The following is a 27,190-nucleotide window of genomic DNA, read 5'->3' as shown; positions in this document are numbered from 1 at the left end:
ATGGTAACAATAACCACCACCACCAAAGTGATACTGTTGTTGCTGAACAGTTAAGTGCTGTTCAATATACCCCTTACTATTGCCCTAATCTTCCTAATTTTCGTTTTGCTCTCACCAGCCCTTTCCCTCACTTGCCCTCACTGCCGATTGTGGACAGTGAGGGCACAGAAGGAAAGTGAGCTTGGTGGCATGAAGTACAGCAGGCATAGGCAAACTTGGCCCTCCAGATGTTTTGGGACTACAACTCCCATCATCCCTAGCTAACAGGACCAGTGGTCAGGGATGATGGGAGTTGTAGTCCCAAAACATCTGGAGGGCCGAGTTTGCCTATGCCTGAAGTACAGCATCGAAACACTGTGCATATATTCACAATGAATATACACATTTAACTAGAGGTATGCAATTGTGTTTACAGTACAGTGGTACCTCGGGTTAAGTACTTAATTCGTTCCGGAGGTCCATTCTTAACCTGAAGCTGTTCTTAACCTGAAGCACCACTTTAGCTAATGGGGCCTCCTGCAGCCGCCGCACCGTTGGAGCACAATTTCTGTTCTCATCCTGAAGCAAAGTTCTTAACCCGAGGTACTATTTCTGGGTTAGCGGAGTCTGTAACCTGAAGCGTATGTAACCTGAAGCATATGTAACCCGAGGTACCGCTGTATATATATCCCTGAAATATGCTCACACAAAACGAGGTGTGCAGTTTTAGCTCAGCCCTCGCCCAACATAGCATGTGGCATCCAGCATTTCCACCCCAAGGCAAGAGCGCTGCTTTTTGAGGAGAAGAAAGAAAAGGCCTACATTCTCCCCCCAGGGACTTCCTGACATGCAGCCCGCCCTCAGTTCCAACCCACATTCCACTTGGCAAGCTCCACCAACCTCCCCAAATTGCAAGTGCGAGCCAAGAATTTGCTGAGGAAACGACTCTCCGGTTGTCAGCCAAGATACAGAACTCCTTTTTATCATGTGCAACAACTAGCAGAACATCACAGAACATCCCCCCCCCCACCATGGGCTAGAATTTCATGAAACATCCACAGGCTCACATTTGCTCCACATCAACAAAGGCGGGGCTGGGGAAACGGTCCCTGAGATGCAGTTGAATTCTGAACTCCCATCAGCTCCAGCCAGCATAGCCAATGCTGGGAGTTGTCATAGTCCAGGATGGCAGGGGTTACTAATTCTGCAGCAGGGTCCCACTCTCCAGCACCCTGGAGCTGCCCAATCAGCACGAAGGAGCTTTTAAGCCAATGAGAAGCAGTCTTCCCATCCTTTGTGCTGGTTGGAGCCAATCAGAGTGAAAGGAGGCGAGTCGGCCACTGAGGATTGGCTCATAGGGTCACTCTGGAGAAGGTGTGTGGGTGGAACACTGAGGAGGAAGAGTTCTTGGCTATTATTATTAGTTCTTATTGATTTAATTTGTATACCACCCTTCATCTGAAGATGCCAGGGCAGATCACAACATAAAAACGCAAAACTAGAACACAAAATACATAATGAAACAAAAACAAACCAAGGCTGCAGGTTCGAGCCCCATAAGGGGCAGCTGCATATTCCTGCATTGCAGGGGGGTGGACTAGATGCCTCTTGGCGTCCCTCCCAACTCTATGATTCCAAGGAATGGGGATCCGCAGCTAAAGGCTTGGTGGCAAGGAACTGCCAGCCAGCCTACTGATGCACTTGACATTCCCAACAATACAATGAGGCAGGGATGGCCTGCAATGACACTTCCCCAGGTGTAAATCATTCCACATGTCAGGTAAGCCGTTTGCCCACTGCATGGGTGCAGGGCAATAATTGGGGACCATTACTGGTTTTGCCTGGCTGAATAGCACCTTTGAACTGTGATAATAACAGTTGCCTGCTGAGGAGACCCATAGGTGCTGGTATGAAGGAAGAGCAGGATCTAGTGGATAATATTAAAACCGCCTTCCTGCTTCATGTTCCCAGGCCCTCTGTAAGCATCTCCCCCTGCCTACCTGGGTCTGTCTCCTCTTCCTCTTCCTCTTCCTCCTCCTCACCTCCCTCCCACCCTTGGCACATAGCTGTCAACTTTTCCCTTTTCTTGCGAGGAATCCTATTCGGAATAAGGGAATTTCCCTTAAAAAAAGGGAAACGACAGCTATGCCTTGGCATTAAGTTGGTTTTATCCCAGAAAAACACTGGGCTTCCACTTCCCTTGCAGCGATCAACATTTAATGACTGGCCCTTCCCCTTCCAAAGTTGGAGTGTTTGTGAAGATCCCAGGATATCACCACACAGACATGGCAAGGTGTGTTTACCAGTGGGGAAGCAGCAGCTGGCTATCTCTTTAAGCTACTTAACAGTGAAAGGCTGTGGGCGCACAAGTAATTTAGTCATACAGGAGACAAGGGAATGTGGGGCAGACACTGCTTAGGGTCAGAAAAGGGGGTGGTCAGCATTACTTCCAGGTTGTCTACCCTGCAAACATGTGACACAACAAAAGTGGGGGAATCAAGCGCTCAAAACCTCAAGGATAAAGTCAGACACCTGCCTGTTTTCCACTGCATCAGAGGGTTGTTTCCAAAATTAGTCCGACTCAGAGCACTGAAATTAATTTTAATGGGTCTACTCTGGGTAAAGCATAATTGGCTACAACCCAGCATGTGGCCCCTGGCAATCGGTTCAAAGGCAGGTGCGTTTTTTTCTGGCTATGCCTGCGAGAGGATGGCAGTGCGGGGTGGGACCCCTCTCCTGGCACAGAGTGCCACTTTGGCACAGCTTTGCTTAGCATGTTTTCCCCGGCTGTAATTAGACAGTGGCGAGATTAAAGGATCTGCTTTCATTTGATGCCGAGGGGGAGGCCAGGTCAGAAGATGGATTAGAGATTTCATTTCTTCCAGTTTGCTGTTCTCTCTCGCTTTTTATTATTATGATTCCAAGTCCTCAAGGGGGTTTATAGGGATGAGTTCTTAAAAGCCCACGGGGACTCCATGCCTGCTTAATAGGCACGTAAATCCCATTGATTTCAGAAGGTGCCTGAGCAGTACCTTGAACTGCCAGCTGGAAGCAAGAGGATGGCGATATGTGCTTTCCTTCTAGTCTCAGGCTTTGGTAGTGGTGGTATTGCAGATCTCCAGGCCTCTCTGTCTGGTCCTGGAAACTCTCTGCAGCCACAACCCTTTTCACCAGGCCTGCTTTGGACTCTCCTTGCGCATTTTTGCCAGTGGGATGTGCCCTTGGACTCTGATAACAACTATTGCCTGTGGTTTGAGAATGGAAAGAAGCCTGCTCGACAAGGATAAAATTCACATTTGTTTCTCTTGCCCCACCCAAATTGGCCCCAAATGCTCCCCACTTCTGGGGGAGAGTGCCAGGGGCCATAGAGAGAGGACTGGGGGCCATATTTTGACTCACAGCATGTGTTTCTCTAAGACACGCTGGAAAATAACTCTCCGGTGCTTTGAAACCTCATGATTTCAAAACCAGTTTTGGCCACCCTACCCCCCCTTTTTTTGGCTGCAGAAATGCTGGGCCTGATTCACATAGAAGGTCTCCTGCAGAAGCTGCGCCAAGAGGAATGATAGTTGGGAAAGTACCCCACGGCGAGGATACTTCCACCCTAGCATTTTGGCACCGGATCCATCGCCTTTTCCAATTCCCTCAGGCGGCATCCGTTAAGACAGCATTCTCTGTGGCTTAAGAGTAAACCACATTGGTTACCCAAAAGCTTTCAACAGAGGGCATTACGATTTCAAGATATGGTGGAGTTCCCGTCACAGCAAATAACTTCTGCCGTTAAGGCTGAGCCGAGTGGCTTTGAGGGAACTTCTTTGAGCTGAAAGCCTGTTTGTCCTCCCTGACCTATATGCTGTCAGCTATTTGTCATCCTGGGGGCGGATGTGCTTTTTCCTGGTCATTCTGAGCACCGGAAGGAGGGCAGGAAGCGACGCTGAGTTGGTGATGACACAGCGCAGCCAATGAGCTAGGGCTTACCAGGTGATATGTGACGTCAAATCGAGAGTGAGGCTGGCGGCTCCCGCCCTCCCTCTGGTGACTTGTGGGTGGGTAAACATACATTGTGTGGGAAGTGTGGTACCCAGCACCACAAGTTAAGCTCTAGCAAGTGGGTCAAACCTCAAAGGGCAACCGTGAAACCTCCCAAATTCTTCCCAGTGCTGCAACCTGGAAACAGAGTCGCAATCTGTGGGTCACCATTTAGAATTGCATCCTTAGCTCAATTCCCCCCCCCCCCCAAGTGAGGGATGATGATTAAGGACTCAGCTATATTAGTAAAAATAATAATAATAAAGGTGTTTTAAATGGGTTATATGGGTTCTCGAAGCTACAAACATGAGTTTGACCAAGCTGCGGGAGGCCGTGAAAGACAGGAGTGTGCCTGGCGTGCTCTGGTCAATGGGGTCATGAAGAGTCGGACACAACTAAACGACTAAACAACAACAAAATGGGTTATAACACTGTGACACCATATGGAGCTGTAGAGTTCTGTCTCTGGGCAATGTGATTTTCCTTTATGAGGTTCACAACACATTTTCCTGAAACTTTTTTTTTATGTGTCCAGATCCAGCTTATGTGTCCAGATCCAGCCTAAGTTATTCTGATATTACTTAAGTTTTTAATTAAAAACTCTTCCTCTCAGGAGTCCAGGTGCACCTAGTTCCCACCATCACCACATCCTTACAAAAACCCTGTGAGGTAAATCAGCTGAAACACAGGACTGAGCCTCTCTGCCTGGGATAATCTGACCATTCTGACCAGTTTACAACACTGGCTCATGTAGGGCTCACTTCCAAAGTTAGAATCTTTTTAAAAAATGACATTGTATTATTATTTTTTGACAAAACCACTGCTCCCTGTGCACACAAACCCAGCACGCTTGCTATAAATCCACACACTTGCATATTATTAATTGCTGCCTAGAGCCCCAACCCCTCCCCCCTTCCCCTAATATACGTGAATTTGATTTGAAACGAGTGACGCAGCTATAAAGAATGAACAGTAGCTGCATTTTAAAGAATGCAGCACGGCCCAGCTTTCAGGCTCACAGGGCGGAGTGAAATGCCCCATGGCTGCGAGTGATTGTGGACTTAAAAGAATGAGAAATTAAAGGGTTGTGGAATATAAGAACTCTGGCGCTAAAATTAGATTTTTCACTTCCCCTGGCTAAAGTATTCCCCAGGACCACATGCTAGAAGCTGAGCAGGAAGGCATTTGCTCTGCAGAAAATCTACATGGCTTTTCCCTGGCATTAACCCTGTAATTATGGTTGTCAATTGTGTGCAGACCTCTCTCAGCACTGGAAAACCCATTTAAAAAACTTAGGCCACAATCCTACACCTGAGCAGCGGGGTGGCAAACGAAATACTTCAAATGAAGAAATGTGACTAAAAGCTGAGTGCAGGCAAGCTACTATCACTAAATAATTTGCCTACAATCTCAGTCCTACAAATTTGTGCACGTCTTTTGCGTTTGTCTCACTTTATGCATGCATTTCCCTGTAATGGGTTCAAATGTTTGTATACGATTCTCATGAACAGTACCATTATTATGGGTGCTTCTTCTCTTAACATGCAATTATATTTTTTTGGTATGCATGTTGCCACTGGAGGACTGCATTGCAAAATTCAGAAAAGTGTGAATGTCAAAGGATATAATCTGGCACCCCATCATTACAACATGGCTTTGCAATACAGGCTCTGGACCAGGGGTGTACTTTGAGTTTGCCCTTTTTTCAAAATTATTTACAAAAGCACATACCGGTATTCTGCATCATCATCCCCCCACAAGCAAATGAGCATTACAAGAGAGCCCACATCTGTTTGTTGGATTACAAAGACTTTCTTCTCCCCGAAATTTACTTAGTTTTTTTTATATACTGTACTTTTCCATGTATAAGACTAGGTTTTTTTAACTTAAAAATAATGTTAAAAAGGGGGGGTAGTCTTATACATGGGGGCAATCTCTCCATATTTTCTTAATTTTGAGTTCCCCAAAGGGGGCGTCTTATAACCGGGGGGGTGTTAGACATGGAAAAATACTATTCTCTCTCTCTCTCTCTCTCTCTCTCTCTCTCTCTCTCTCTCTCTCTCTCGTAATTGGTCCTTTTTAAACAAGTGCAAGCAATCTCCATTCTTAGTTTTCTGTTTCCCCCGCTGTAATCAATGGCTGAAGCCACGGTGCCCTCTGAGCGCAGATCTCACCCCTGCTTCTATCGGGTCGAGAAAGGTGGAACAATCAGCTGGAGGAAACCACAATTAGGGTTTTAACTTCAGAAGTACCACAAGGAGGGCCTGGAGGTGGCAGTCCTCTCCTGCTTGTGGCTACCAGTACTTAGCATTCAGAGGACTACTTTACACAACTAACCCATTCCCTCGGATCTGCACCACTGGTTACGTAGGTGGAATTCTTTTTCCGAAACGCACATTGAAGACTTATGAAATACTCTGCAGAAATGAAAGAGCTTGCAACAAAGGAATGGGCTCTCTAATTCGTGAAAAATTAACGAAGCAAGACGACGCCTCAAATTTCATCCCTATTAGGTAATTCTAGACCCTGGATTTAATGACCTGCCCCTCCTATGTGTATTACTTTAATTTTGGCAAGGGCTGTACCTCAGTGTCAGAGCATCTACTATGAGTGCACAAGATCTCATATGCACTCCAGCACATATCTAGGTAGGGTTTGGAGAGATTCTTGCCTGAAACTCTGGAGATCCACTACAAGTCAGTGTAGGCAGCAATGAGCTAGATGAGGGCTTCCCAAACTTGGGTCTCCAGCTGTTTTTGGACCACAACTTCCCATCACCTGTAGCTTGAAGGAGCAGTGGTCAGGGATGATGGGAACTGTAGTCCAAAGAAACCCAAGTTTGGGAAACACTGAGCTTGGTGAACCAAAGGCCTGACTTCGCAGAAGGCAGTTTCCTATGTTCCCAACAGCAAATAGACCTTTATCTTCTCCCTCCTGCCCGAGTTCACGCGTCACAACCTGACACGTTAAGAGGAAAAACCAGGCAAAACAGTGCACCAAACTCAGTGCCGGATTTACGTATAAGCTAAACAAGCTATAGCTTAGGGCCCCACTCTCTTGGGGGCCCCCAAAAAAATTAAAAGAGAAAAAAACTGGATGTACACTTCAAAAATATAAGATAAAAAAACAAATAAAATAAAACCTACACACAGCAACAGTGTTTTGTGTTGTGTAGGCTCCTATGATGTAAGTCATGGGCCCCGCCTGCTAGCCTGCTCCCTAAAATATCACTGGTTTGCTCATTTCTATATATAGGGTGCCTACATTCTGCATGTACAAATGGCTTTAGATACCCATTAAGTCCATAAATTACCATATAGCATATATTCAACACAAAAAACTGCAACAATTTGTTGTTGACAGCTGGACATATAAAGGGCCCCATTACCTTCAGTAGCTTAGGGCCTCATCAAACCTAAATCCGGCCTTGACCAAACGTGACGAAAAATGACGACTCTGCCTGGCAGCAGCTGTCCAGGGTTTGGAGGAAGGATCTCTCTGAGCCCTAGGGATGCCACAGGGATTGCGCCCAGACCCTTCTGCATGCATGGCATGTGATCTACTGCTGAGCCACAGCCCACATTCCAGCAAAACTCTTGGTGCTCAGCTCATGTCTCATCACAGCTGGATGGACTCAAGAAAACAAGCAGATGAAGCGAATTGTAGAGTTGAAAGGGAGCCCCGTGGGTCATCTAGTGCAATGCAGGAATCTCAATTAAAGCACCCATGACAGATGGCCATCCAATCTCTGCTTAAAAACTTCCAAGGAAGGAGGGACTCTGTTTCACTGCCAAACAACTCTTACCATCAGAAAGTTCTTCCTGATGTTTAGTCGGAATCTCCTTTCTTGTATCTTGAATCCATTGGTTTGGGTCCTACCCTCCAGAGGAGGAGAAAACAAGCTTGCTCCATCCTCCGTGTGAGAGCCCTTGAGATTTTTTAAGATGGCTATCATATCTCCTCTCAGTCTCTTCTTTACCTGGCTAAACATCCCCAGCTTCTTCAACTGTTCCTCATAAGGTTTGGTTTCCAGAACCTTTATTTTAATGCATTTTATGTTGCATTTTAATCTTGTTTTTCAGTATTTTAATCAATTGTTTTATACCTGGTGTTAGCTGCCCTGAGCCCGGTCTTGGCTGGGGAGGGCGGCCTATAAATAAAATTTATTATTATTATTATTATTATTATTATTATTATTATTATTATTATCAGCTTGGTTGCCCTCCTCTGCAAATGTTCCAGCTTGTCAACATCCTTCTTAAATTGTGGCGCCCAGAATGGGACACACCACTCCAGGTGTGGTCTGACCAAGGAAGAATAGAGTGGTACTATCACTTCCCTTGATCTGAACACTGTGCTTTTGTTGATGCAGCCCACTACAGCATTAGCTTCTTTCTTTCTTTCTTTCTTTCTTTCTTTCTTTCTTTCTTTCTTTCTTTCTTTCTTTCTTTCTTTCTCTCTCTCTCTCTCTCTCTCTCTCTCTCTCTCTCTCTCTTTCTTTCTTTCTTTCTTCCTTTCTTTTGCAGCTGCATCACTGTTAAGCTTGTGGTCTACTAAGACCCCTAGATCCTTTTCACATGTACTACAGTGGTACCTCAGGTTAAGTACTTAATTCGTTCCGGAGGTCCTTACTTAACCTGAAACTGTTCTTAACCTGAAGCACCACTTTAGCTAACGGGGCCTCCTGCTGCCACCACGCCGCCGGAGCACGATTTCTGTTCTCATCCTGAAGCAAAGTTCTTAAGCCAAGGTACTATTTCTGGGTTAGCAGAGTCTGTAACCTGAAGCGTATGTAACCTGAAGCGTGTGTAACCTGAGGTACCACTGTACTGGCAAGTCAGGTTTCGCCACCTTGGATCTCTATGGGATGTAATTCTGAGAAAACACACATAGGGACTGGGCTGCCGTTCCGGCTGAGTGATGGATCTGGACTCAGAGCTGCCCAACCCAAGGCCTTTGTCCTAATCCCCTTTAAAATAAAACAAATTTCTATAAACATTTGTCAGTCCTCCTTTCCCATGCATAACATAAACTTGGGGCTCTTTTAAGATTTTTTTTTTTTTAAAGTTTTCATAAAATAAGGGCTGTTGGGTTACCCGAGCTTTTTCAAGGCTGCTTCTATTTTTGTCTTTTTAACAGCCCCAGAGATTTGATCACCTCTTTGAAGTTCTGTGGACCAAAGATTGAAAACTGAACGGATTAAATTTTAACAAGATGTAAGCACAAACAGACCTTCCCGGCCTGCATTTCAGCCAAAAACTACAAGCCTGGGAGCCAGAAAGATGTTCACTGCACAGAGGCAGATGTATAGGTATGTGCAGAATTAGGCCCCTCTGCGGCCAAAGTTTCCCCAGAAGTTATTAGTCTACATCATTAACTGAGAATATGCCTATGAAACATGATGACAAAGAATGAATCGCCATGGCTGAATTCTAATATTTCATTTCGCTGCATTCTTTGCATTCTTCATTTCTCCTGCTCTCCATTTAAAATCAATGGTGGCTGCTTCCCTTAGGGTGGGAATCGCCAACCCAGCACCTGAGAAGGTCTTCACTGGCCTCTGAACAGGAGAGCAAGAGCCTGAGCTTTCACGGTTTTTTGAAGCAAGTCTTCTAGAAAGAAATGCTTTGATTCATTGGGCGAGATGACCCATTGAGTACCTTCCAACTTTACAATCCTATGCTTCTATCGTGCGCAGGTACCCTTCTATGCAATTTCTGTTAAACAAACCAGCCTGGCTGCTCCCACCTGTCATTGGCTGTCCCTAGCCAATGAGTGAAGTCAGAGCTGTGATGGATAAGTTGCCACCTCCTCTTGGGGTTTTGAGGAAGGGGTGGCAGAGCACATCCTTTGTGTGCAGAAGTTCCAAAGTTCAATCCCAGGCATCTCCAGCTAGGGGTGGGGAAGAGTCAGTGTCTGAAATCCTGGAGAGATGCTGCCAGCCAGTGTAGACAGTGCTGCGTTAGATGGGCAGAGAGGCTGACTCAGCAGAAGGCGGCCTCCTGACAATATACAATTCACTTCCTCTGTTCCTTCCCAGGTGACTGACTACATACATCACCTTTCATTCACCCGAAGCCCAGAGGATGCGGAAGATTTTAGCTTTCGCTGAAAACGTAATTAAATTTGCAGGGAAGGGTATTCTGCAGCCAGGGTGCCACCACCAAGAAGGTTCTGTTCCAAGTTCCAGCCACTCCTTGCTGTTCCAGCACCTGCCCTCTGATGCAGCCATCTCACTTTGCCTCATGGAAAGTAGTGGAAGTCTAGGATGCTTAGCCACTGTAGGAAAAATGGAGCTTGAGGAGTCTTGCATGCTTCTTCCCCTCCTCATTCAATCCCCACAAAGGCCCTGAGAGGTGGGTTACACTGAGATTGAGTGACTGGTCCAACGTGACACCCAGTGAGTGGAAATTCGAACCCTGGTTTCCCAGGTCCAAGTCTGACACTCTAACCCAGGCATAGGCATACTCAGCCCTCCAGATGTTTTTGGCCTACAACTCCCATGATCCTTAGCTAGCAGGATCAGTGGTCAGGGATGATGGGAATTGTAGTCCCAAAACATCTAGAGGGCCGAGTTTGCCTATGCCTGCTCTAACCACTGCACCACCACTGCCTCTCTATAATAGGAAACAGGGGCATAGCACTTGGGTGCCAGAGGGCCCTTGTCCCGGGCAGAGATTTTTGAGGGGGCAGGAAGCAGGCACCCCCCACAGGCACTCCCAGTGCAGTTTGGCCCAACGCCCTTCTCCTGGCATCGGAGGAACGAATGGTCACAGAGGGGAGCACCGGGCAGGGCCATGCTGGAAGCCCCAGAGTGGGGGCGCCTGGTTCGCACCCACCAAGTACGGCTGGTCGGGCTCTCCCTTGCATGGGCAGGCAGGTAGTGCAGCACGGCCCTGCTTTGCTCCAACATGCAGTGGAATTGTTTTGGTGGTGTTGACAGTGGGGGCTGAGGTGCCATGGCAGGCTCCTTCATCCTCTGGGTGCATGCACACCCCTTTGCCATGTGTGTGCCCGCCCCAGGCGGCATGCACTCAAGCAACACCACCAATAGGAAGGGACCTCTGTGCTTCTCTCCCCTTCTCCAGCCACAGCTGCACCAAGAAATAATAAACACCTCCTTCACATTCTTCAAATATTTTGCTTATGAAGGCTGGAAAGGACGCACTTTTTGGTTTTTTCAAAAATGCAATAAAAATGTCTCTCATGAGGAAAACCACTGCGCTTCGGAGCAGCCAGCAGTGGTGGGGTGTGGGGGTGTGGGGGGTTGGGACCTGACTAACACCCAACAAGGTCCTTGCCAACTAGCGACACCATCCATGCTCAGCCAGTGACCGATGCACCAGTATGCCAGCCATAAAGCTTGCCAGTCAAATGTTACATGCTTGGGTGGAGAGATTGGCTCCCGAAACTTTCCAGCAATCTGGGATTTGTGTGCGTTGCTGTGGGTTTCTCTCTCCCCCCTGCTTTCAGATGAAAGCTTCACCAGCAGCAACCATCTTTCAAATCCAAACACGCTGCAATCGGAGCTCTCATCTGGAAGCTGATCCTGGAATCCGTGCCAAGTCGCAGAGGGAGGGGAAGCAGAACGTTTGCACATTTTCCCACGCTACGGATACAGAAGAACTGCCAGGCATCCGCGGCCTCTGAGAAATCCCCTGCCAGGCAGGGCAAAGTGTGCCCTGCCGTGGTGGGAAGGGACTCGCTTTCAGCATGTGGCAAGGATGCCGCTGAAAACACCACAAGCCCCCTTATGCCAGGGGCAGATGGTTCTGCATAGACGGAGGCACTCCGGCCCGTCTCCAGGTCAGAGGAGGCTGTTGGCATTGTGCCCCCTTCTACATCTCTCTCCTCCCCAGCCATGGAGCACGGAAGATGGAATTACAGGCTCTGCATGCCAACGACCCGGAGTTTGAATCTAGGGAGAGTTGCTGCAACAGCTCACAACCATAACACAAAACCGTAACACTAGTCGTCGCAGGCCAGGGTTGCCAGAGTTTACCATCAGAAAGGGAAATGGGAGCAGAAATTGCTGCAATTTGTACGTTCATCCAAGGTCAGGAACAGAAACTGTGCGAGCAAAGATGAGCAGAATTCACTGTAGTTAAGTAAAGGGTAAAGGGACCCCTGACTCTGGGGTTGTGGCACTCAACTCGCTTTACTGGCCAAGGGAGCCGGCGTACAGCTTCTGGGTCACGTGGCCAGCAGGACTAAGCCGCTTCTGGAGAACCAGAGCAGCACACGGAAACGCCGTTTACCTTCCCGCCAGAGCGGTACCTATTTATCTACTTGCACTTTGACATGCTTTCGAACTGCTAGGTTGGCAGGAGCAGGGACCGAGCAACGGGAGCTCACCCCGTCGCAGGGATTCGAACCACCGACCTTCTGATCGGCAAGTCCTAAGCTCTGTGGTTTAACTCACAGTGCCACCAGCGTCCCTTCACTATGGTTACTTTTTTATTTTAAAAAAACAACCCTTCGCAAACATTGTGCAATTAATTCTGCTGTTTTCTGCATTGTTCTGGCATTTTCCTTTCATGGAAATGCACTGACATTAACTGCATATTAGTTTCAGCTATAGCAAATAACAAGAGGAAGAACGTAGGTATCTGTGGAAGCTGAACTGCAGAGGAATGGAAGCAGTGCAGTTTGTGGTGAGCACAGACCAAAGACCAAAGGCGGTGGAACTTCTTGGCTCCTCAGTGCTCTGCAGCAAATGTTCCAGGGTGGCAAATGCTCTGGCAAGAAAGTGGGCGAGGCCCAAACTCCTCCTCTCTCTCATACACACATGCAGGCAGACAAACAAGTGCTCACGCATACGCATACACACAAACACAAGACAGACTCACAGCCCTGCTCATCTCCTGATCCATGCAGCAAAGAAGCTGGAAGCATTTTCTATACCCCACCCACAAAACATTTCATCAACATTTAATCTCCCCCTTTTTTTGATAATTTTCAAATTCAATTTATTTTCTCATTAAATGACGGGAAAGAGTAACAAAAAAAGAGATTTCCTGCACAGAACTGGAAGATGCTGCTCTCAAGATATTGCTCTCCATCACAGAGCTTGTCGAGATTGTGAAAGCAGACAGGTGGCAGGAATAATTCAGCCTTCAATAGATTGTGGTTGGGTCAGGATTCATTGATCAAAAAGGATGCCCCCACCCCATCAATGGTTTCAGTTGCTTCCCTCCCCACAATTCCCCCTCACCCTCTGCCTCGGGGGTTTCACTTATCTGTCACAAAGCTCGTTTTAGCAGAGAAGTCACAGCCCCCGCCTCCCCTCTGAGTCACAGCTGAACAGGAGGACAAGAGACAACAGACTTTCCTTCCTCAGCCATACTTCTAGGCTCATTTTATAAAGGAACAGGATTGCATAAAAATATATAAAAATGTAACAACGATAATAAAGGAGAAAGATAAACACCGTAAGAGGATAAAACACTGATTCAACGATCTGCGCAAGAAATAAAGGCTCAGATATTGACAAGAAGCACCCATACAGGGAGGGAGAGAACCATCTATGCCTGAAGGAAAGGTAGAATATATATTATGTAGCAGTAGTAAATAATAATAATAATAATAATAATAATAATAATAATAATAATAATAATAATATGAGCCACCCAGAACAGAATGAGCCAACTGCAGTTCACACTGTCTACTTTGAAAATGCCCCCCTCTCTTGCCTGTTTGTCAGGTGCACAGCTTATCTTTGCTGAAATATGTTACTGGCTATAGTGACTCAAGGTCAACGTGAGCAGCCAGGTAAACACTCGCGCCAGCCAGCTTTAGTAAATCATCATCTGTCCCCGTACTCTGACTTCATACTGCCAACAGAGATGCATTCCAGAAACAGCTACACTTCACTCCCTTCAAAGGGCCTGTTGTCACAATCACCATTAAGAGGATGAGAAACAAGGTCCTTTCTGGGATTAAAACCAGAGGCATTCTTCTTTCTCCAGCGGTGGCCTGTCCTGTTTTGCCACCTGAGGCGAGACAAGAATGGGCCGTCCCCTGTGAGAGGGGGGCATTCTGCAAGGCCTTGCTGCTCATCTTCTCTGCCCCAGGGGTGAGGGAGATGAGTGACAATGCTGCATAAAGGGACACACCCAGAGAAAGGGGGGTGTTCCATCAGCGGCTGAAGTGACAGGGCGAGAGGGGTGCCACCTCTCTTGTGCTTCCGCTACCTGAGATGGCTGCTTCCCTGTGGGACAGCTCTCTCTCTCTCTCATCCTTCCAGACACCGTGGGCTGGAGACAGCCTTGGATGATGGGTGGCGGAATGCGATCAGGGGCCCTCTCTCTCCCATTCCTCCCTTTGAAATGATGGTCCTTTATCTTCACACTGGACTGGACATATAGACGATGTTTTCAAACAGAGGGCTACCCTCTGCAAAAGTAGGGCAGATGGCAACTGTAGCCAAGCCTCTACAGGGATGGACAGTTCCCAGCACCCCCCCCCCCTAATACTGAGGGAGTGGTACGTGCCTGATGATACCGACCTCTCACACCAGCCCAACAACCTTCCATTTCCTCACAGAAGTTGGACTTCAAACATCAGGAACATACAAAAAGAGCTTGCTGGATCAGGCCAATGGCCCTTCTAGTCTATGGTTACCAGATTTTTTTCAATGAATCTGGGGGCACTTTTTTTTTTTTTTTTGAAACTGAGTAGCAGCAGGGAGTCAGTAGTGGGGATTGTGAGGCAAAAGACCCTGGGCCCAAGCACACATGCATATTGTATAAAGGTGCAAAGCCCTTCAATCGCACCCTGTGAAACATAAATGTGCAGAGTTTTTTAAAAACTGGGCAACGGCCACCCGCCCACAACTCCTGAGCCTCAAAACAAAGGGGGCAGGAGATCTGTACTGCCGGACATCCCCGGTTCCCCTTCAGCAGTGGCAGTGGCAGCCAGCAGCCCAGAGCCAGCCTGGTAGCGCAGTTGGCTCTGGCTGGCTTCAGGAGCTGCTTGCTGCCGTGGCGCCTGCCAGTTTGCCTCCTGGAAGTCCCCATATGATGTGTCTTGTGCACAACACATCATATGGGGACTTCCGGTGAGGAAAAATGGCAGGCGTCACAGCAATGAGCAGCTCCTGAAGCCAGCCAGAGCCAACTGCGCTACCAGGCTGGCTCCGGGCTGCTGAGGCTGCCGCTGCCACATTTCCCGGGGACAGATTTGCAAATCCGGGGACTGTCCCCAGGGATGTCTGGTAACCCTACTCTAGTCCTTTTTTCACAGTGGCCACCCCAAATGCCCCAAGTCCACAAGCAGGACCCAAGCACAAGAGCACCCTCTTTTCCTGAAGTTTCCAGTAACTGCATACAGAAAAGCATTACTGCCTCCGACTGTGGAGACAGAGCACTGCCATCATGGCAAGTAGCCATCGAAAGAATGGTTACTTATAGAACATGCCAGATGTTTCCCCCTCCCCGGAGCAGTTGGAATGCTTGTGAATACTGGGTGCCACCACCCCAGCTCAGCCAATCACTGTCAGAGGCTACATCACCCACAACTGCAATACAAGAAAGACTTTGAGTGCCGAGGGCAGTTTTGGGTGAAACCAATGTCCTCCCTTGAGAGAAGGCATCAGATTCCCTCAGCTGAAAGAAGCAACACTGCCTTCTCATTTCTTGGTCCCTAAACTGGCAACCGGGGAAGGCAATTGAAAGCCAAGGGCACCCCCCCCAAGTTAAATATGCAAACCAGCAGCTACAGAAAGCTCTCTCTCTCTCTCTCTCTCTCTCTCTCTCTCTCTCTCTCTCTGTGTGTGTGTGTGTGTGTGTGTTTTGATCTATTATCATTTCATTAGGCTAAAGGTCACCATCTTTTTTTGCTTTCCATTTGGAAACCCATAAAAGCTGTAAAAGACACTCTCAAGTAACCCCCCCCCCAAAAAAACCCCCTTTACATCTGCAAGCAATTTGCCAGGATGCAGAGCTTGATATTTACAGAAGACCGAGATTCTGTTGCCGAGCGATTTGCAGAAAGAAAAAGAAAAAAGTAGATATAAAAAAAAAGTGGGATGAAGAGATGGAAATGCAACACTTTACGACCTAATTGAAAACTTCAGAGGCAATGATTAAGGCAGTTTCTCCGTTCTGTTGAAGTTGTTACTTTATATGACAGCCAAGTACATTTGGGAGAGAGACAGAGAGAGAGGAGAAGCACACGTCAGAGAACAGATCCAAACAAGAGAGGCCCTGGATTCCAAACAAAGGAAGTCAGAATATTGGTCCAGCTAGCTCAAGACTGTCATCACTGACCAGGATACCAGAAAAGGGACATTCCTGGGCTACCTGGAGATTTACTCAGAGAGGTGATGATCACAGGTTGCACTGCTGACCTGTATCTCCAATGGTGCACAGCGCTGCCAGTTACCCAAAGCAGTGCAAAGGAGCAGCGAGTTTGCCACAGAGCTGATGCCAATCTGCCATTCCCGCCAGTGTGCCTATGCCACACCAAATTCCTAGCCTTCTTGCCCCACTCTTTCTCCTTCTTAGTAACCAGCAGAGATGCACAGCATTGGGAAGGCAGGCCAGCCTCGCAGCCTCATCCTGCGGGCCGCTACTGTTAATACAAGGTTAGCAGGGCTAAGAAGACTCATTGTGGTCTAGTAACTTGTGTCATCTCCCTAAGGAGGCCACTGTCTATCAGAGCACGCCCTTTCTCTTTGACCCAGCGCGCTTGCTGGTAAATTCACACGCGGGAATGAAAATTGCAGCAAGGCAGGGACTTCCGCTGGAGAACAATTACACGGTGTTATAAAAAGTTACAACCGTTTCCATATGAATGTAACGTCGGCTGTATATATGCAATCTGCTCCCTGTAAAGTAAGCAGAAGCTGTGGTACAGTTAGATCAAATGGCCCAGGTGGGTCTGCAGGTCTGATCCTGGCCTGGATCCCCGGAGAACCACTGCCAGTTAGTGTAGACAATATGAAGCAAGATAGACAATATAAGGCAGTTTCCTATGTCCCGCCCCCCCCCCATGGCTGCTACTTGTAGTAGGAAAATTCAGCATCTAAGGACTTTAACGCATTTTAAGGTACACAATATAAGGTAATGCTGGATGGACAAGAACTGAGCAGCAGCAGCAGCAGAAAATTAAGAACAGAAAGGAAACAGAGAAACAAAATGACTCGGAGGCTACGGACGGGTCTATCCAGCTCCCAAGCAGTGCTGTTATTGAAAAGGTATGACAAGGTTAATTGCTGGAAAACAGCTTGAGGTATCTTTGCGTTGCACCAAGGAAGCAAAACACACACACACAACTGGAGATAATTAACAAGGCAATGAGCACATCTTTCAGAGGAACCAGAGAGGCTAGGAAGTAAGGGGAAGACGCTGGCTACTTTGCAAAGGAGGCCCGAGAAGAGAATGGGGCAGGGATTTTATTTTGTTTTTGTGGTGGTGGTGAGGTCATAAGTAGAGATCCTTGAGGATTTGTTTTGTTTTGCAGTGAACATAACCTACTCAAATAATCCCACACCGGGGCTCAGATCAGAAAGTAGATCTGCGGACCAGATCAGTTACCGGAGAGAAACTGCTTGTGAATTTCCCTCCAGCCAACTCGCTGGCCACCGTGAGAACGGGATGCTGAACTAGGTGGACTAAGGGATGCAGGAGGAATCAATTTTAAACAAATTTAGACACAGGATCTGGCAGTTCTGACCTAATCAAGCTTTGCCCCCATTAGACCACCTATTGCACAGGGCGACTCCTTAGGTCTGAGCTGCCTGTGCATTGCAACTTTTTTTAAAAAAAGCCCAACTAATTATATGCAACCTAATTATGTATAACATAAAAGAGTCAACATCCGGTACTACATTTCTGCAGCCTGATTTTGTACGTATGGACACATAAATATTTTTGCACAGTCATATGCACAGTTGTATCTGTTTATGTGCTGGTTACTTTACACACACACACACACACACACACACAATACTTTTCCGTGTATAAGACTAGGGTTTTTTTTACTGTAAAATAATGCTAAAAGTGGAGGGTGGTCATCTTATACAGGGGGGCATGTTATACACAGAAAAATACGGTGTATAATTTCTATTTCGCTGTGTCATAAAGATACTTCACATTGGTTTACAACCATATAAAAACCATGAAACCAAACAACAAAATCATAAAAAGTTAAAAGCAAGTTAAAACTAAGTAGAAATTAAAAAACACACACATCAGTAAACCGGCATTATTTTAAGCATTGCACTGCAATAATTGTTTGTATATTTAGAAACAACTCAGAAACAACTCTCTTTTTCAGGAGAGAGAAAAAATTCAGGGGGTGGGGGGAGGGGGAGAATCCCATGCATATAATCTCAACATTGAGAACCCATTCCTTTGGTCTGAGCCAACACACACGCATGAATGCACATATGTTGGCTCTGATAGCCAGCCCTCTGCCACTCTCCCCAAATTTACCTTGTAGAACTTCGCCTCCCCAACCCACATTCCCAAACCTATTTCTGAATCCACTTCTCTCCTCTATTCCACAGCCCCACTGTGCACCTGTTTTCACCTTCACCCCCACTGTCCATGCATCCTCCCATACTTTCCCCCACAATCCCCTCTTGCACACAAACTACTCTCATGATAGCCTTCGGTAACTCTTCTTGCATACTGCAACTACTAAGCATCCTTTTCACCTTCTGCACAATTATGAAGCCACCATCCTCTTGAATCTACAAATCTTCCAATGGGGGCTGTGCGATGACAGCCTTACATTTTTATGTGTATAGGAAGATATCTCCAGCTCGCTGCCCACATCAGTAAGTGGGAGCAATTATACCCTCCCTCCGCTTCAATTATGGAAGAATATGGAGAATTTCCTTTGTTCTGCATTTTTAAGGGAGATGACCTAATTTGCACCTCCCAGATAAATACACAGAACAGAATTATCTCTTGGATTTTGCTGTACCGCAAGTTCTGAAGTACAGATTTAAGCTAAGAAAGGCACACTGTGGGAGAAAATGCACTCAGAAATATATACATTGACTGGTTCAAGATCTGGACAAGCCTTGACATCAGTCATATAGCAGATATTAGTCATGACAGCTCAATACAACCCTCAAGTCCAGGAACAGTCTACCCCTCCTCAGAGTTCTGGTTGGCCACTGGTTAGATGGACCTTTGGCCTGATCCAGTAGGGTTCCTCCTATATTCTGAGGAACCTGTACCACTGCCTTACTACCAAGTCAGACCATTGGTCCATTTAGATAATTATTGTCTGCACTGACAGGCAGTACAGTGGTACCTCGGGTTAAGAACTTAATTCGTTCTGGAGGTCTGTTCTTAACCTGAAACTGTTCTTAACCTGAGGTACCACTTTAGCTAATGGGGCCTCCCGCTGCTGCCGCGCCGCAGCCACGTGATTTCTGTTCTCATCCTGAAGCAAAGTTCTTAACCTGAGGTACTATTTCTGGGTTAGCAGAGTCTGTAACCTGAAGCGTCTGTAACCCGAGGTACCACTATAGCTCTCCATGGTTTCAGGTAGGATCTCCTGGAGATTTTGGGAACTGAACCTGGAGCCTTCTTCATGTAAACCAGATGTTCTGCCACTGAGATGTGACCCTTCTTAAGTTCCCAAGCAGTGAAAGACCGGCAGCATTCCCCCACAGCTTTTAAGCAGACGACAGATTTGCAGCAAAAAGAAAAAGATACTACAAATGGCCCACTTATCCAAAGAGGTCAGCACAAGATAACTGACCTGCTATAACCAGAGGCAAAGCTATATCTACCAAGCTATTCATCCAAGGCCAAGCATTGCTCAGCCAGCTTAGACTCTTTTGGCGCACCAAGCATCAGACAGTCCCCTTCTCCCCAATTTCTCGGTCTGCCCGCCTCTAACTAATCAATCCCAGGGGAGCGGGGAGGAAAATGACAAATGCAAACCATGCCCCATGTTTGTAACTAATCGAAAGTGAAAAGAAGGAGGGCTCTAATCTGACCTGTTGTTACAACAGGTGTATTACCCCTTCTTTGAAAGCAAACAGGCAGTGGAATGGTACGCAGTGGAAGCTGCATGCATGTCTATTCACAAAGATGCCCTAAATATTGAGTACAGGAAAGCGTTTATGTCAAGAGGAGTCCGGTCCCAGTTTCAAAGAGTGACGTGCTCTTCTCTACTCAGAAGTAAGTCCACTGAGTTGTATATGGCTGAATGTGGATATAGCCGACTCCCAGGTAAGTGGGCACAGGAATCAGAGCATCAGAAGAGTTGGAAGGAGCCTGGCAAACAAATGGGTTACACCCAGGGGTGTTTTTTCCAGCCAGAACTCAGTTCTGGCACCTCTCAGGTGGGCACCATTGCCATTATGTGAGAACAAGGGAGGCGTTCTTGGTGAGTTCCGGCACCTCTTTTTTATTACAGTAGTACCTCGGGTTAAGAACTTAATTCATTCTGGAGGTCCGTTCTTAACCTGAAATTGTTCTTAACCTGAAACACCACTTTAGCTAATGGGGCCTCCCGCTGCTGCTGCGCCGCCACCGCCACACGATTTCTGTTCTCATCCTGAAGCAAAGTTCTTAACCCGAGGTACTATTTCTGGGTTAGTGGAGTCTGTAACCTGAAGCGTCTGTAAACTGAAGTGTCTGTAACCCGAGGTACCACTGCATTAGAAAAACAGCACCTGCCACAGCCATACACCACACATTTAAAGCACTTTTATACCACCTTCACAGCCACAGGGAATCCTGGGAACTGTAGTTTGTCAGAGTGCTGGCCTTCCAGAGATATAATTCCCTGACCCTTACCAAACTACAGTTCCCAGGATGCTTCATGACTGTTAGAGTGATGTAAGAGTACTTCAAATGTATGATGTGTCTGCAGAGAGTGTTGATGGGAGTGAAAAAGGAGGTTAGTCTACTCAGGGAGGGCATCTAAACAAAACTCTCTCCAAAATTTGGAGCTACTACTACTTGCTGATCAGAAGGTCAGTGGTTCGAATCCCCGTGATGGAGTAAGCTCCCGTTGCTCGGTCCCTGCTCCTGCCCACCTAGCAGTTCAAAAGCATGTCAAAGTGCAAGTAGATAAATAGGTATCACTCCAGCGGGAAGGTAAACGGCGTTTCTGTGCACTGCTCTGGCTCACCAGAAGTGGCTTAGTCATGCTGGCCACATGACCCAGAAGCTGAACACCGGCATGCTCAGCCAATAAAGTGAGATGAGCGCCGCAACCCAGAGTCGTCCGCAACTGGACCTAATGGTCAGGGGTCCCTTTACCTTTTACTACTCCTGGGTGGGGGCTAAGGTGCAATCCTTCACACAACAGGGGTGGTGAACCAGTGCCTGCCTCATGTTGCTGGACTCTAAACTCCCACCATTCACCAGCTTGCATGGCCAATGGTCAGGGATTATGGGAGTTGGAGTCCAATAAAATCTGAAGGGCTGGTGTTTAGCCATATACGCAATGAATGTGGGAGCAAGTCTCATTGAACTCAATAATGAATAAATACATAAGAAATAAATAAATGACTTCAAAACCGGTTTTTTTTTGTTAAAAGTGACAAACGTAGTAAGTAATAATGATAACGATGTTAAGAGTAATAATACAGATGAGAGAAAATTTAAATGGGAGTGTTTGGATGAAGTGCTAGGTTTGTTTGTTTTTAACGCCTCCAAACAGCTTCATTGCCTAGGGCAGGGCTTCCCAAACTTGGGCCTCCAGCAGTTGTTGGACTACAATTCCCATCATCCCTGACCCCTGGTCCTGCTAGCTAGGGATGATGGGAGTTGTAGTCCAAAAAACAGCTGAGGACTCAATTTTGGGAAACCCTGGTCTGGGCAGTCAGCCAAATTCTATGGGCTCTTAGCTAATGTTATTCCTACTCAGAGTAGACCTACTGAAGTTAATGGACACAACTAACTTCGGTTCGTTAACTTCAGAAAGTGGGTTGGTTGGTTTAGGACCAGTGTTCCCAATCTCTTCCAGTTAATGGGTGTGATTGTAGGGTTCCTTCCATACAAGGACAAAGTCCACTGCCCAAAAGTTAAATTGTAACTTCATCTGAGGATTCAGGCTGGAGATTGGGGAGGCGGGAGGGGGAATACTTTCCAAATATCTACTCTTTGATATAACAATATGCAGACCACACAGGGAAGAGATAAAAAAAAAATACAACTTCCATAATTTAGAAAGGGTAGTTTGCTTTAGGGGTTGTTTTTAATTGGTGTATAATTGGAGTTTTTGATTTCTATGCATAAAGAGAGCCAGGCAAAAGTTTCCAAAGAACTTTGACACGTTTATCCATTTCCCAGTCTTTGGATATGTGGCTCAGTATTTACAAAATTATAACCATCTAGTCCTCATGATTTCACATTGCAAGTGATCGCACAGATGAATGTGCAAAAGCACTGAGCTTACATCACCACCCGTCTCTGCAAGTTCAAAAATTGGGGGCCTCTTAGTTGCAATTCCTGCATTGCTGGGGGTTGGACTAGATGACCCTTGGGATTGTTTCCAACTCTGCAAATCTCTGATTCTATTGCGGGTGAGGAAAACAGCCAAAGTCTTTGCACCACTTAAGACCAGCAGGGTTTAGGCTGTCCGTTTCACTTTCTGCAATGCGGTATTTACTTCTTATCTATAAAGGTCCCTCTGTGTGCATCTTTATAGGAGGACAAGTCCTTGCCCCAAGCAGCTTACAATTTAAAACTCAACAGGCGAGGAAAGAACAAAAATAGGGAAATCGAGGCAGGGGGAAAGAGGGAAGGAGTCTGCCATTGTTTCAGCTACATGGGCTCAGATTGGGTGGCACATTTGAATGCGTAGACAATACTATGATTGATGGACCAATGGCCTCACTTAGTATATGTCTAGGCAGCATTGTTATTTTCCTAAGTTGTTCAAAATAGCTGCACTTTGCTCTCAGTGCTGGGGCGGCAGAGATCAGGCGCTTGCAAGTTTTGCCAGGACAGCTAAGGGGAAAGTGCTGGGTAACCTGGAGCAAGTCATTGGTTCTCAATCTCTGTTCCTCCACCTGTAAAATGGGACTATTCACAAAGCTCTTGAGAGGACGAACATACCCATGGCTGCAAAACACTTCTTGTACAGAACAATCGTTAAGGTTCTGTGCAGCTTAAATGCTGGTCAAGGTTCCAGTTGTTGCCCCTCAGTTCTCAGCAAATAATTTCTCTCTCTCCTTCCTAAGTATAGTATCAGTGATTTCAGGACATAGATCAGGTATAGGGAAGCTCTAGCTCTCCAGATGACTCCATTAATCCCAGCCAGAAGGAATAATGACCAGGGATGATGGGATGGATTCCAGCAACACCTGGAGGAACATAGGTACCCCATCCCTGCCTTAGAGGAAAGAGAAAGTCACATGCAACTTTTAACTCTCCTGCCTTGAGTGACATCTGGGGGGAAGAAAGCATGTTGTCCATTGGCCACATGGCTTGTTATGATGGTTAATGGTACCCATCCATTCATATAAGCACTCCACCACCACTCTCATTGAACTCTCATGTGGGCACACAGCAAAGGCCACAAATCTCTTGCACTTCTATAGATAGAGAAGCACGGGAATCTGCCTACAACTGAGTCATTGGTCCATCTAGCCCAGTATTGTCAACACTGGCTGGCAGCTGTGGTGTTGGGTTTGAGGCTGGGGACATTCCCAGCCCTTCCTGGAGATTGAACCTGGATGCCAATAATAATAATAATAATAATAATAATAATAATAATAATAATAATAATAATATTTATACCCTGCCCATCTGGCTGGGCTTCCCCAGCAACTCTGGGTGGCTTTCAACAAAATATTAAAATACCGTAATGCATCAAACATTAAAAGCTTCCCTAAACAGGGCTGCTTTCAGATGTCTTCTAAAAGTCAGATAGTTATTTATTTCCTTGACATCTGGTGGGAGGGTGTTCCACAGGGTGGGTGCCACTACCGAGAAGGCCCTCTGCCTGGTTCCCTGTAACTTGGCTTCTCACAGTGAGGGAACCACCAGAAAGCCCTCAGCACTGGACCTCAGTGTCTGGGCTGAATGATGGGAGTGGAGATGCTCCTTCAGATATACTGGACTGAGATTCTTTGTCACTGAACTACGTACATTGGAGATTTGCCTTCTCAACTCTGGATATATTGAGCTAGAGATTCCACCTGTCATCTTCAGGATCACACAGGGGCTGGGTTAGATCAGCGGTAGCCAACATGATGCCCTCAAGATGTTGTTGGGCATCATGCTGCTTCTAAGGGTAGTGAGGCGCAGACGGGACTCATCAACCTGGGAAGGTAGCCCATCTAGGAGAAAGAAAGCTCTGATCCTAAATCTCTGCTGCATTGCAAAATATCTTTGGGAGAAGAAAAGGCTAAGGAGTAAACCCTACACAAATCCGGAGCGGAGTCCCTAAGGCAGTTGGGTGGCACCTTGTACACCTCCTTCTGGCAATTCCTGCAGCCAAGCTGGTGCCAAATGTATTGCTCTGCTTTCCTTTGGACCACATCAGCAAGGCTTGTCATCTGGGCAGCCCAGGACCTCCATACATACTGCCCAGGTCACTTCAGTGCTGCTAAAACAGCAGTTTGACTTCACCCCCAGAAGTATACTCCATTGTCTCTCAAGACAGGCGGATGCTAGCAGCAGCAGCAACAACAACTCCCATCATGCCTGAGCACTAGCTATGCTGACAGGGGCTGATGGGAGTTGGAGTCCAACACCTGCAGGCATCACATATATCGCTTCCTATATTAATGCCAGGAAATATTTTGTAGGTTCCAGGGAGGCTGCAGCCAATTTGGCTCGAGGGACCCCACCCTCTGACATCACCTACACATCCCCCCTGGCCTGTTCTTTTTGCTGCTTTCCTGCAATTTCCTTGTCGGTGTGAGCACAAGAAGAACACGCAAGCCACGGCACACACCCTCAGGTGCAGCACACCTTTCCTGACAGCTGTTCTCCAACCCCGTGTGCCGAAGGCCCCCGACCCAAGACACCTGGCAATGAGGCAACCCGGAAGGGTGATCCTAATTAAAACCCAAGGTGCCAACGGGCTCCTAGCAACCACAGATCACGTTAAGAATTATCTCATGCACCGAGGGCCCACCTGCCACTCCCAGCCTGTCAAACTCCCAGCCTTCGCCAAGTCACTATCCAACAAGTCCGTCACTGTTTGGGGCTCGGGCGCCCTGTTAGTAGCGTCGCAACCACACCTCCCTGAAGGCTATCATTTCAGAGGCTCAGCGGTGACTCCGATTCCACTTCCCTGCACACGGAAGGGAAAAAATGAACCGTGCCCTAGAGAGAGAGAGCTGTTCTGGGTGGCTGCTCTTAGTTCTCGCGCCTCGGCAAGTTTAAAAGCGACTGACAAGGTGCTTTTTTAAAAAAGAAGAGGACGGAGACTTGCCTGCACAACAACAGCCTGCCAGCCTCTGCTGCCCATGTGGCCTCTGCTGTTTCCCTGAGGCTGCTGTAACAAATGCACAAACTTACACAAATCCACTCGCAGGACAAGGAAAGCCAGCCTAGAATGTGGCAAAAGGGATTTCCGTTCAAACACCCTCAGCAAAAGCCCCACAAAAGACGAGGCCCGAGACGAGGTAGCTATTTTCAGACAGGTAACCGTGGAAGCAACATCTCTCCCCACATACCAGGTTTGTTCTCCTCGCTTTCCGACTTCATGGTGCGGAGTCTGGAGAGGGGAAGGGGAGACTCAGCCCTGGAGAGTTGAAAGATTTCTTTCTTTCTTTCTTTCTTTCTTTCTTTCTTTCTTTCTTTCTTTCTTTCTTTCTTTCTTCCCCCTCCTGACTCCTCCCCACCAAAGCAGGAAGTGCCCTTTGCGCTACCTGAGCACCTTGGAACCTGACCCTGTTACAGGTTGCAGAGTTTGCCAGCATGAGCTCACGGAGAGGAAGGAGGCGTGCCCAGGGAGAGAACTTCACCTGCCTGGCTCAGCCTTCCAATCAGAGGTTTTAAGCTGCAACAGACAAGATTTCTGGGCTCAGCTCTTTCTTTTGAAGCTGCTCAGCCAGGCCGCCCCTTTCCTTCTCACGGGGGAAGGTGCCAAATGGCCCCACTGTTAGAGTCATGGAGAAGAAAAGGGAAGAAAGAGACTGGGAAGGAAAAGCTTTGGTACAAGAATTTGCCGTCCTCCCATAATGCACTGCCCCGTCATGCTGGGGATGGGAGGGGAGAGAGAGGCTTGTAGCTTCGAGGCAGAGCACATGTTCTGCACATCAAATCGTAGAATTGTAGCATTGGAAGGTGTCCCCAAGGGTCATCTAGCTCAACCCCCTGTGATGCAAGAATCACAGCTAAGTTATCCCTGACAGATGGTCACCCAACCTCTGTTTAATCATAGAATTACAAGGGATCCTCAATGCCCAACTGCCTGCAATGCAGGAATCACAGCTAAGCACTTGTGTGTGGTCCCTGATTTTGGGGACCGCAACCAAGAACAGGCATTTCTCAGCTCAGGAGAGCTGCTGCTGCTGCCAGTCAGGGAGGACGGCACTTGGGCATGGGAGACCTGCTCATATTCAGAGACATTGCTGGACTCCAACTCTCCTTGTCCCAGTTAGAACGACCAATGGTCAGGGAGTGATGGGACCTGCAGTCCTACAACATCCGAATGGCCATTAAGTTAGCAGCCTTTAGTCCACAGTGACTGGCAGTGGGTCTCCAAGGTTTTTAGACATGTCTAGTTCCCAACTCTACCCAGAGATGCTAAGGACTGAACCTAGGACCCTTTCTGCATGCAAGACACTATGGTCCGTCTTGTAAAGATGGTAGTCCTCATGGTTTCAAATAAAATTTGAAACCTGGAATCTTTCGCATGCAAAGCATGGATGTGCCAGCACTTAGTCCCATTCCTTCTTCCTCTATCTCTGAGCAAATTTCTCCCAATCAACACATTTTTGCAAGGCAATCTTCCCTCCTCATATAAAGCATTTTTGTATGTCTTCATTACATTGACCTATTAGCTTTGGTGGGTCTCCTCTGAGCACGACTAGCAATGACTGCAACACTAGGCCTACTCAGAGTAGTCCTGATGAAATTAACAGGCAGGGCTAACTTAGTTTCATTAATTTTAATGGGTCTGCTCTGAGCAGGAATTACTTGAATGCAAGCCTTTATTTCCAGCATTTTCTCCTGTGAACTCTCCCCCTCGCTCCTTTTTAATCCTCACAACAACCCTGTGAGGTAGGTTAGGCTGAGAG

At 47.1% G+C, this 27,190-nt stretch overlaps 1 protein-coding gene across 3 annotated transcripts in view; it reads right to left on the bottom strand.

Annotated features, from left to right (window-relative positions):
* Nucleotides 1–27,190, bottom strand: part of KAZN (kazrin, periplakin interacting protein) — a 217,010-nt gene that overhangs the window by 57,842 nt on the left and 131,978 nt on the right. The window contains exon 1 of one of the 3 annotated variants that reach the window (XM_028740581.2): nt 25,622–25,829. The exons of the other annotated variants lie outside the window; for them this stretch is intronic. Within the exon in view, the coding sequence (XP_028596414.1) occupies nt 25,622–25,652 (31 nt within the window). The 5' untranslated portion in view covers nt 25,653–25,829. Of the gene's footprint in view, nt 1–25,621; nt 25,830–27,190 lie in introns of those variants that run through there. 3 annotated transcript variants of the gene reach the window in all.

The sequence above is a fragment of the Podarcis muralis genome, chromosome 7 (assembly GCF_964188315.1).
Source record: "Podarcis muralis chromosome 7, rPodMur119.hap1.1, whole genome shotgun sequence".
In the NCBI taxonomy this organism is placed as follows: domain Eukaryota; kingdom Metazoa; phylum Chordata; class Lepidosauria; order Squamata; family Lacertidae; genus Podarcis; species Podarcis muralis.
This window is presented reverse-complemented; position numbering and strand designations above follow the sequence as displayed.